Raw genomic sequence first — 12320 nt, 5'->3', positions numbered from 1 at the left:
ATACAATGATGCAGTGATTTTTCTAATGATATTTCAATGATCAGCAATTGGTAGTAATTCTTTATTTGAAACAGAGAATTCTACATTCACATGAGAGCAGTTACAATTAGATACTTTCTTTTCATAATTTTTATTCACCCATGATTCTCTATTGATTTCTCAATGCAGTCAAGTAAAGGAGAATTGACTGCACTTATACATCAGCTTCAAGAGAAAGACAAGTTACTTGCTGCAGTGAAGGAAGACGTTGCTGCTACAAAGGATCGGTGTAAGCAGTTAACCCAGGTAAAGATACTCTTCTAAGAAACATACTTTCTGAATCAGAATCAATGATAAATTTTAGAAATTGCAGTTTCAGATTTAACTATTTGTGTATTAATACTTTTTTTTTAAATTAAGATTTATTTGTAGAAGAACTGGGGTATAGGCCAGAGGTGCATGTGGGCTGATGGGGTTTGAGAGGACTCACCAGAGAGTAGGGTGCAAAACAGGCAGATTTACTAAATATGCCTGCTGAACCATATGGGGCTTAGCTCCCTCGCTGTGGGGGGCCTTGATGTTTTTCTCTATCCGGACTCCATTTCAGCTTTTTATGGCTGCTGACAGACGCCAGATGCCGGCCTCAGCCCCCAACACCTAGCAAGGGCTTAGACTTAGGCCCTAGAAGTGATAGTGCTGATACTTCATCCCATATGTCACTAGGTGGGCCCTATGTGAGAAACTTATGCCCAGTAAAAGTTACTGTCTTTTAGAATTTTGTTGGTGGTAGAGGCATGTCTCACTCTTCTCTTACATATTTTAATGACATATTTTCTCCTTTTTATAGCCTATTGCTGGATTATGAGTAACAGTAGTTACAGATACCCTAATTTCAGAGTACGGAAGCAGTTGGACATTGAGAATGTGTTTTAATTGGATATCATCTGGAATTATTCTCTAGAAAATCACAAAATTTGTTATCTATTTTAAACCCAATTCAGAGATCAACATAAAACTCATAAGTTATTTATGAACATTCTTGTGATAAATATAATTTTAATACGTTTTCTTGAAACCTTAGAAAGTTCTGAAAAGTAAAAAAAAACCTTTTAAAAATTTTGCAAAAAATATATAAAAAAAGACACAGATTTCTAGTTATAAAATAATAGTCCTGTGGCTTATTTATAAAATAAACAATATGGTGACTATAGCTAATACTGTATCATATTTCTGAAATTTGCTCAAAGAGTAAATCTTAACAAGAAATTAAATTTTTAGCTGTGGTGATTGGTGTAACTGATTTTTTTTTTTGGTGATCATTTTGTAATACACGTGACCCTTGAACAATACAGGTTTGAACTAAGAAGGTCTACTTATGTGTAGATTTTCTTGTAAATAAACAATGTAAACTTATAATAATTGATACAGTAAATATGTGGATTTCCACTTTGTTGGCTTTTGGCACAATTAATCCCTTGTTCAAGAGCCAGGTATACATAAATGCCAATTCATTATGCTGTATACCCTAAACTAATAATATTTTTGTATACATTTCAAAAGTTGTGTAGACTTAGAACATATAGAAAATTTGGCCCTGAAGTCTATATTTCTTCTTTTTGGTATTAAACAATAAATGAAGTTTATTTCTGTAACATTCACTCAACTACCTGATGACATTATGAAACTGACTTCATTTGAATATAAAGTCTTCATGTGAATTTAAAATAAATTTTTAAAAGTTCATAGGAAACTTGATTAAGATTAATAAAAGTCTTTTACTAAGTTACTCCTTTAAGATTAGACACTTAAGTTTATATGGTTGTAATTTCTTAAGTATATTTTAATTAAAAATCAGATGACTATTTTGATAATTCATTCATCTGTACACTTTTACCTAAGTGTATTGTAGATATCAGTATAGCAGTTTATAATTTTAAATGACCTAACCCTCATGGGTAATCACAGTTAACAAAAATCTTTAGTTTTGCTAGTTTCTTAGAACTGGGAACATGAACTGATGAGCATACCTGTCAAGTAATCTTAAAGTTGCTTGGTTTTCTTATACTTTAGTAATTAATATTTGTTCTAAGAGTTCATAATACATGCAATACAAAATGAAATCACCCTCTTAAGATTTGATTTGGGAATATGGTTAAAAAATTGCTTTCTGATTTTTGCTCTTAAAGTCTAAATAGTCTCCTAAGAGACTTTTTTAGTCAATTTTTCCTTTTTCTGTATTCTGAGATCTAGTACCTGCAAATAATAAAGAATTAACAACTTTGCTTTAAAAATGTTTTTTCTTAAAATCAAGTCAGAATGTAGGATTTATAACATTTTAACACTTTGCCTTAGACTAGAAAGTACATTTGAAAGAGTAAACAGAGCTGCAAAGTGTTCATGAAGGGAACTGGTATAAAGAGTAGATAATATGCAGAAGACTTTTTATTTTTTAAATCTTTGACCTTGTTAGGCAAGTACTTATTTCAGAATTCATGACTGTTTTCAGTGCTAGTTTTTGTATGTTAAAAATGTTTTATTGGTATAACTATGGTACTTTTTAATAACTTTTTCATAATTTCTGGTTTATTCCAGGAAATGATGGCTGAGAAAGAAAGAAGCAGTATGGTTATAGCAAGGATGAAAGACCGGATTGGAACATTAGAAAAGGAACATAATGTGTTTCAAAATAAAATGCATGTCAGTTATCAAGAGACTCAACAGATGCAGATGAAGGTATATTTTAATTCTTTAAAATAACATGAATGAAATGTCTGCATTTCATTTAAAAATGTTGTTTAATTAACAAACTTTTGAAAGTCTGCTTTTGTAGTCTGGGCCATCCAGCTACAATGACTAGTTCAAATGCCTCCATGCACATAATAAATACACAGCTTTTCTAGTTGAGAATGAGATAAGGAGGCTGGAAGCTGTCCTCACAGTTAAATACTCCATTATAATACAGCTCAGCATTGGGTGCTTGGGTTAAGAGTAGAATAGGTTGAAAAGAAAGACTTGTTAGAAGTGATAGATTGTGTTGAGTATTTTAAAACAATTAAGCATTGTTAGGAAAGAATGGCCATTAAGTGTAAGAGTTACAACTTGGCTGTGGGTTTTTTTTTTTTTTTTTTATTTATTTATTCATACAGAACTGGGGTACAGGGCAGAGATGCGGAGGGTGAGAGGATTCACCAGGAATAGAGTGGGGAGCAGAACAGGCAGATCTACAAAGTACACTGCTGAGGGGAGCAGCGGGTGGGTCAGGAGAGGTCTGCCACGCCATGTGGATCTCCTCCGGGGCAAGCGGGGATCGAACTCATGCGGAATTGGCTTAAGCTTCTTAGTGCAGTGCTTTAACCCGCTGCACCACCAGGGAGGGCCCTTGGCTGTGGTTTTATATGCTCATGGTGATAGTTCATTGGGCCTATATGGGGGCCCAGGATTCAACTTTTTAATCAGCGCACCCCAAGTATTGCCAGTTTAGGCTGTCTGGTAATAAAACATATTGTGAGAAACATAGTTAAGTAGTGTAGTTTTGGGAATCAGGTCTGGCATGAAGAGAAAATCTAGAATAGTAAATAGTGGTCCTGACTTTAAAAAGGATCTTTGTATACTTTGAGGTTGTAGAAGAGTGAGTAAAAGTGTTTAAGCAGCAACCTAGTGATTATATTAATATTTTAACTAATAGTATGGAAAGTGGATTAGGGGATAGTTAGAAGGCTTTTGCAAGGAATCCATGTTGGAGAATATTGTAAAATCTGAATGTTGGGAGGTGAGTTTTAGTGAGACCAAGTATTTAGTATGTGGGATTGGAAGATTCTTGGAGGAGAGAGGAAGAGAGTCGTAGTAGTAGGATAACTCATGTCTATGGTTTTAGCCCACGTGACCTTCTGTTTCTTGTTCATGCTTTCTACTTGACTTTGTCAGCATTTTAGAAAGTTTCTTACTGTCTATTTCATGTATCATTCATTTCATCACTCCAGTGTGGTACTTCCCCCCCCCCCCTTTAGATTAAAATATCTTTATTGCTGATAAAAAGGCTTGGGTCAGCTTGTAAAGTGAGTATAATAGTCTTCTCTAAATGAAAATTTTGGAGTTAGTGATATTTTAAAAATTGTTTTCACTTTTGGCTAGTCCTTCAATTTGGAAACTTTTGTCATCACCTCACAACATAGGTAAAAAATCAGATTCTTGATTGCAGAGTAGTTTTTATTTCCAAATATTTTCAGGCATTATAATCCTTAGACTTGACTCCTTTGAGTCAGTATATAATTTGTTTCGAAATTTTAAAAACATGTTATTTCTAGTTTGTTTTGTATTTTATTCTTATATGTCACCTTAGTTCATTATTTCATAGTAGTATAATTATGGCACCATCTTAATAGGTCTTTCCTTTCCATTCCAACATGTAGTTAGTGCCAGATTCTTGTTTGTGAAATATTATTATTATTTTTTGAAGATTTATTTATCTATGCACACAGGCCAGAGGTGCAGGGGCGGCGAGAAGGCCCACCAGAGAGAGAGGTGAGCAGAACAGGCAGATTGATGAAGTACACTGCTGAGGAGCAGTGGGCGGGACAGGAGAGGTCTCCCATACCATGTGGGTTACCCCGCTGACTGGGGATTGAACTTGTGCTGAAGCGGCTGTGGCCAGCCTCACAGTGCTATACTCCAACCTGTTGTGCTACCAGGGAGGACCCTGTGAAATACTATTTTAATGATACTGCTAGTATGCTAAAAATTAAAAAAATATTTTTTACTAATATCAAAGTCCCAGTATTTTCCACAGAAGTAGGGGGAAAAAAAGGAATTAATCTGTTTATTATTCCATCAGCTACTTTAAAGCTTTTATTTGACTACATCTTCCATTTCCCCAACCCACAGCCATTTGAAGTACTCTTTTTCTCTTTCCCATTAATTGAAGAACTATTTGAAGGTTATTGAAAAACTGATTCTCCTAGTCTCAAGTGATTTCTTCTTAATTCCTATTTACTATTCATTTAAAAATTAGAGTAGTACTTACAGCAATGCGTTTTTATTAAAAATAAAAGGTGTTGAAGTGACTAATCTTTTGTGTTCTTTTTCTTTTTATCTTTTATCTTAAATTCTGTGAATTTGATATTAAAATTTTAAAGCAGGAGTGTTTGACTAGTAGTTTTGATGTAGTAGATTTACCATCTAGTTAGTTATGGCTTAATTTATAGCTTAATATAAATGTACTAAACATAATTTTAATTTTTAAACTTTTGATTGCTAAAATTTTTCATAAAAAATACAAACAAATTTGACATGTCTAGGATCAAGACAGGCTTGATTATGTGAACCTACTGGGTAGGAAAGAAGTTCTAAAAGATCTCCATATATATTATTTTGTATTTATATTTCAAATATGATAGCAGCTATCATCATCACATATTCTTGAATACTGTGGTAATTTATATTTCTTTGTATTCTTACCTATCAAAATGTAATTTTATCCTTTAAATTTGTATTTACCTGAGAAGTATGGTCTAAACTTCATCCTATTGATTACTTTTACATTATCATCATCATAGTGTTTCTTCAAAAAATTAGCTTTGGTAGTCTTTGTTTTCTGAATCATACATGTGTAAAATATTTTAGTTTCAGCAAGTCCGCGAGCAGATGGAGGCAGAGATAGCGCATTTGAAACAGGAAAATGGCATTCTGAGGGATGCTGTCAGCAACACTACAAACCAACTAGAAAGCAAGTATGTTTCCAAAAGCTTTATTTTTAATTGAATGACAGAGTATATTCTTGAATCATCAAAAAATGTATTGATAGTAATTGGTGTAGATGTTTAATTTTTATATTTGTTTTTAAAATTATTTAATTTTCAGAAACAATTCTTTTTTCCTGTATGAAAAAATATTCAGCTGAACTATATAATAAATACTAGTGCCATCAGTGAAACAGTATACAAATTTATGACTGAATTTATAACCTTTAAGCCATCTATTCACTTTAACAGTAGTTCTTAGACTTTATTATTATGAAGAACATCTGATATATTATAAATATGCTCTTGAGCCTAACCCTGAAAGACTATTATGATCCAGTGGCTCTGAGGTCAGGCCCAGCAATCTGTATATTAAGACACAGTTTTTGTGATAGTGATGATAATTACATTAGGTCATACTTTGAGAAACATTGCCTTAATGAAGACTGGTAACATGCTTTCACAGAATAATATTAAGCCTGTACTCTGATTTTAATAGATTCCTCCTTCTGAGAGTGGTACTATTGATTCATGGTTCTTAAGAGTGTGCGCCATCTATTTTTTTGATTATTTTATGGTGATTATAGAATATGTAATTGTCATCAAAAAGATTTAGGAATTATACACAACCAAATTTCATTATTAGTAGTCATGTGTAGCGTTCCTTTTCAGTTGGCTATAAGTGGAATTACTAACTTTTTAGAGGTAAAAATTACGTTTTGTTTATTCTTTATATGTATTTTTAGTAATGAAAGGTTCTAATCAGGTTGCTGTTTTCAGGCAGTCTGCTGAACTAAACAAATTGCGCCAGGATTACGCTAGGTTGGTGAATGAACTGACTGAGAAAACTGGAAAGCTACAGCAAGAGGAAGTCCAAAAGAAGAATGCTGAGCAAGCAGTTACTCAGTTGAAGGTGCTGTTACCCCACATTTATTATTTAATAAAAATGTAGATGTTTTTCACTGACCTAAATGTGTATACAACTTTGAGAAATGTAGTTTGTAGATTAATGGGGTCCCATAGTCTAAAGAGTGGGGTCCCAAAGTCTTACGAGTTCTATCTGTGTAGACAGGTATGATGAAGGTCTTGAAAAAAGGTTTAAATTTAATAAAGCTAAAGATACTTTGAAGATAGGAAAAATGAAATTAGTTGTTGACAGATATAAACAGTGGAGTTCATCTTACCTATGGGGGTTAGTGTATACATGTAAGATAAATGTAAGATAGGAAATCTTGTAAGATAAAAATCATCTTTTATGTAAGATAAAAATCATGTTAAAATTACCACTTATGTATAACTTGGATTTTTAGTAGAGCCTATTTTCCTACACCGTTGAACTAGATTTTTCTTTGCTTGAGCAAAGACCTAAGCAGTGTTCTAGTAGCTTTCACTTCAGCTATTTACACAAAATAACACATTATTCTTGACACTGAATGGTACTTGGTACCATTTGTCCATACTGTGAAAAAAATGCATGGAATTGCTTAGGCCAATTGAGAGAAGTAGATCGATTCTCTTATGCATTTCAGTATGTACATATGAGTAGAATTACTGTTTTTCCTTTTATTGGGAAGGCTTCAGTTCATATAAGTTAAATGTGTTAGATATTCTTATCTAGGTCATTGATAAAATCATATCTTGATACCAGTTCCAGAGTACCAGGTACTTAAAGGACTTTGAGAATAATTGAGTGTGGAAAACTATAATTTTTATATTATTAGGTTCCTGTGGGAGAACCCACAGGAATATTTGTTTTATGAGGTCACTTTACAGCTGGCATTTATAAACATGGAAGTTCTCTATGGATATAGATAAATGACACTAAGGACTGTGCTGTACTACAAAATAATGTTTGGTACCTGACTTCTGTCGATAAAGATAACATCCTGTCTTTTGAAAATCTAGCAGGTGAAAGAAAATGAATGGAAGACAGACCATAGCTGGATGGATTAGATGTGTAGATAGTAGTAGCAATACTGAGCCAATAACCAAATACTGAATTTCAGAAATACATAAATCAGTGAATTCTGGGTACTTGAGGGTAGAAAGACTGTGTGGTTGGTAAAATCTATTCATATTTCTCAGTTTGGGCATGTCTACCTAGCTGGTAGCAATTTTATGATCCAAAAGTAAAGAGAGAGAATGCTGTTTTTAAATTGACACCTTATGTTTTTGCTGACCTATTCTTCTCTAGGTTCAACTACAAGAAGCTGAGAGAAGGTGGGAAGAAGTTCAGAGCTATATCAGGAAGAGAACTGCAGAGCATGAGGCAGCACAGCAAGGTAGGAGGAAGAGGTATTCATGTGTATAGTTCTGAGTGAAATTGCCCCTTTCCATATGTGAAGAAAGATTGATTTGGCAGTTTGGTTATATTTCAATAAAAATAGTATTGCAATTTCACAGTACCCTTTTTTCTTAGCATTTTGAAAACAGTCTATAAACTAGTGTTTTCTGAAGCATTAAGTTGTTGTCCATAATCCTGCAGTGGAAAGCTTAACTGTGTATTTCTGTAGTTGTTTCCTTTTTGGTTCCTTGATAAACTCGTTTTTTTGTTCTAAGGAAAGACTCATTTCTAGTGTTGTGAAGAAGAAAAGTGGCAACCATGAGTATAATATAGTTGACTTACGATTGCCTATTTAAAGGATAACTTTGACTACCCATTCTCAATTTGATGAATATAGTGGAGATAACAGAATTTGTATTACATATATCTACACTATTCCCTTTAACCTATTGAAGAAGTAATAAACTAGTAAATATGGTTTGAAGCAGTAGGCTTGATTGCTCAGAATTTTGACTCTTGAGGCATTTGCTTCCCTCTGAATTTTACTTTTTTCCCCTTTGGATTCAGTGTAAACATACCCAGTATCTTTATTTCAAGTTGAAATTTTTTTTTATTTGGTAAAAAAAAAAAACCCATGGGTTAGATGTATAGATGGCAAGTTATATAAATATAAAATATATAAATCACATCCTATGGTTTCTAAATATTTAACCATGTGATCTCTAATAAGATGGTGTTCTTTCAGAGTTCAGATGCCTGATCTTGCCTTCCTTTTTACTCACCAAAAACCTGTCTTTTCAGAAATCATGCCAGCTGTTTGTTTGCCTCTCCTTATTGCTGTTTTCATTTGAAAAACTATTTTCTAAGTATATGGTTGTAATCTCATAATTCTTATTGATCAGGGATACCATCTGACTTTTAAAGCACATATAGTTCTGAGTCATGTGATTTTTCATTTCCAGGTTAAATTGAGTATATTTCCTTAACTTCTGGAGCTCTTTCTCTGTGTGTTCTATCATATGAACTAGGTTTACATTATATACTTTTTAGGTATTGTATCCATGATGTGACCTTAATTCCATAACTATATAGATTCAGATGATTTAACTGGGCCACAGAATCTTTTATACATTTTTGCCATACAGTGATAGAATTTTCTATCCTGAAAAGGGGGCTAGAAGTTCACATCATTTTATACCGAACAATTCAATTGTTTGTGCAGTAGCCAGTCTTTGAAATTCAATTTTCATTATGTTAGTTTCAAAAAGAGATTCGAGTACTGTCAGGTAGCTCAGATAGTTCTTAGTAGGTTGGTATCTGTGAGTTTCTCTCCTCCACTAATGCCACAGCTGCTTCCTGCACACCAGACTCTTTATAGCCTTGGTTAGAAAAGGGCAGTGCATGTATCATATCTACTCCAGTGACCATCCCTTGCCCACCATTCTTAGGTTAGCCTGGCTTTATTGCCCAACATGTTGGAGGCTTTTTTTATATATTAAGCTTGTGTGTATAGTTTGTATTTATTTTAATATGTGGAGCTTATTTTAAAATTAATATTTCATCAACGAAGTGTACACAGATTTTCCCAAGAGTTAATTCTTGTAAACTCTATGTGCATACTATGTAACTATAAACAATAAAACCTTAATCTGATCAGGGTCACATCTATTGATTTTTTTTTCCTATTACAAAAAAAGAGAGCTTCACACTCCTGTACTAGTCCCACTTTTCTCACATTCTCCCTATATGATTATGAACATTCATTATGTCAACATTGTTTATTTCATTGATGTGTGTAACTATACTGAGCCAGGGTAAATATTAAAACTGCCATTCTTAAAAATAATTCTTAAACAAAAACTCCTCGTGCTAATAATTGCTTCGTTATTTTAACTTACATTTGTTTAAAATTTTACCTGCGGCTGAACTCTCCTTAACCCTCCTTCCTTCCTCATCATCTCAATATATTAGATACTAGGGATTTTGTTAGATTCTTAGATCTTTCTGGGAATATCTCTTCTGGAGACTTTGTTTTCCTGTTCTAATAGTTGTTTTCTTGGTTGACAGCATAGCTGTCTTCCTGAGACTTTGTTTCGTCTCTCCACCTGTATATTAGGTCCTATTTTACCACCATGTTTATTGCTTTTCCCCTTCATTTTATAAATATCTTCTAATTGTTTCATGAGCTATGCCTTAACGTACCTTCTTGAGGACCTGTGTATTTGAAAATAATCTTTATTCTTTCTGTCTTGATGTTTAATCAGTAGTTCAGATGGTTTTAGATTGTATGTAAGTTTTCCCTGTAGAAGAAGGTATTATTAATTCAGTGTTTAAACTTACTGTTTTGAGTAAGAAATATGCTCTTATGAGTTGCAGTCCTGGATATGGTCATTCTGTGTTTAATTTTCAGAAGTTTTTTTGAACTAATAGTCCTAGTTCTGTTATCTCTACTATATTCATCTATTAATGTGTTACATTCTGTTGTTACATTGTAGGGAAGTAACATCTTACTTTTTAAAAAATTATCAGAAATAACCACATAAGTGTATATGCAAACACCCATGCGTACATATTTTCTCTTTTTCCCTGCAATGTATGTCTATCCTTGCTGGATTTGGACTTACTTACTTCATAGGTTTAGGAGGGGCAGCTCTCATAATACCTAGTGTTTCAGCCTCCTGAGCTTTTCTAGTTTTCTTAAAAAAATTTCATATTCCTCTTCTGTGACCAAGTTAGTGGTTATCCTCCTTTCACTTTATTTCTTGTTTTTAATTACATTTGTTTTCTGTTTGCATCAACAATAGTTTGTGTTGGTTTTTCATTTTGTTTGTTATTTGGGGTCATGCTAGGAAAGTTATACTTCATCTTTAAATGAGGACATTTGTCATCCTTCAGCATCGTTCTCTGTTTTTCAGTAAGGATAGTATAGAGAATTAACAAGAAATTCCCTTTATAGAATATTTTTGGTGAAATAAAGCTTTCAAGAATGATGTAAGAGTTTTAAATATCCATATACCATTCATTTCACAAATTTATTATATACTTTGTGTTGTGCCTTGGATATTAACTCTGGACATAGAGAAAAGGTAGTCAATTATTTCAAAAATTCCCCCCTTTCTTTGTGAGGAGATGAATTAGTACCAGAAGAGTTAGTGCTGTGATAAAGGTAAACTTAGACTGCTCAGGGAACATTCTGGAAGGGAAGCAGAGAAGAGCTAATAGGAGGACTTTTTAAGATCTATAATGCCCACACTTGATATAAGTAATAGTGAACCAGACAAAGGGAGAGACAATGTAAAATGCAATTTTTGTTGCAGATTTACAGAGTAAATTTGTGGCCAAAGAAAATGAAGTGCAAAGTCTGCATAGTAAGCTTACTGATACCTTGGTATCAAAACAACAGTTGGAACAAAGACTAATGCAGTTAATGGAATCAGAGCAAAAAAGGGTGAACAAAGAAGAATCTCTGCAAATGCAAGTCCAGGTATCTATGCCTCTTAAAAATTAAAATTTTGTTTGGATATGTTTGTATAGAATAGAGAGGGAAGTCTACATTATCCTAATTGTGGAGTAATGATAAGTAATTACAACTCAGTTGTTGAGCAGTTGTCACAGTAGGATGTATTTGAGTTCGTGCTTGAAGATATCTTTGCCCAGTCTTGTGTATTTTATACATTTAGGTACAGCACAATATACTTTTTACATTATAAATTAACTGTCAGGGTAGAATGCCGAGTATTGTTTAAAATGATGCTTTTTCTAAATACAGAAAATAAAAGAATGCCTTTCTAATATAAACAGATATGACTCATTTGGTTTATATATATTTGTTAACAGCACAATTTTTCCTCCTTTTTGATTGCTTTTTATGAAAGGATATTTTGGAGCAGAACGAGGCTTTGAAAGCTCAAATTCAGCAATTCCATTCCCAGATAGCAGTTCAGGTAATGGTGTTTCCTGATCATTCATCATTGCTAATAGCTTCCTAGCCATTTAAGTAACCATCTAAGTGCCTGTTGAGTGCTGAGCACTGAATTAGTATTTGGGAGACTCATCAGTGAATCAACAAAGATGATCCTGAGTGCTAAGTACTCTGATTACTCTTTATAGTGCTGTGGGAAACACGGAGAAGGAAAACTCAGTGTAGTATTTGGGAGGTGGATTAGAGAGTTTTACCATGGGAATAAATAATACCACAATTTTGTTATAATAAATGAGAATTTGACCAAATGGTGTCCACAGTAGTGGTGTACGTATTAAAATTGTTAATTATATATTGACTAGCAATTATGTAAAGGCTTATATACCTTCAGGTGGTGGCA

General features: G+C 33.3%; 1 protein-coding gene across 8 annotated transcripts in view; it reads left to right on the top strand.

The window, feature by feature from the left end:
* Positions 1-12320, top strand: part of KTN1 (kinectin 1 (kinesin receptor)) — a 105170-nt gene that overhangs the window by 46079 nt on the left and 46771 nt on the right. For all 8 annotated transcript variants that reach the window (XR_001145415.1, XM_012724548.1, XM_012724547.1 and 5 more), the window contains 7 exons: positions 169-285; positions 2572-2712; positions 5599-5705; positions 6495-6627; positions 7909-7996; positions 11316-11482; positions 11874-11942. Coding sequence is in view for 7 of the 8 variants with exons in the window: in XM_012724548.1 (XP_012580002.1) it covers positions 169-285; positions 2572-2712; positions 5599-5705; positions 6495-6627; positions 7909-7996; positions 11316-11482; positions 11874-11942 (822 nt within the window). In the remaining variant the exon portion in view is untranslated. The remainder of the gene's footprint in view (positions 1-168; positions 286-2571; positions 2713-5598; positions 5706-6494; positions 6628-7908; positions 7997-11315; positions 11483-11873; positions 11943-12320) is intronic.

Source organism: Condylura cristata, unplaced genomic scaffold, assembly GCF_000260355.1.
Source record: "Condylura cristata isolate star-nosed mole 26May11 unplaced genomic scaffold, ConCri1.0 scaffold00013, whole genome shotgun sequence".
NCBI classification, from domain to species: domain Eukaryota; kingdom Metazoa; phylum Chordata; class Mammalia; order Eulipotyphla; family Talpidae; genus Condylura; species Condylura cristata.
This window is presented reverse-complemented; position numbering and strand designations above follow the sequence as displayed.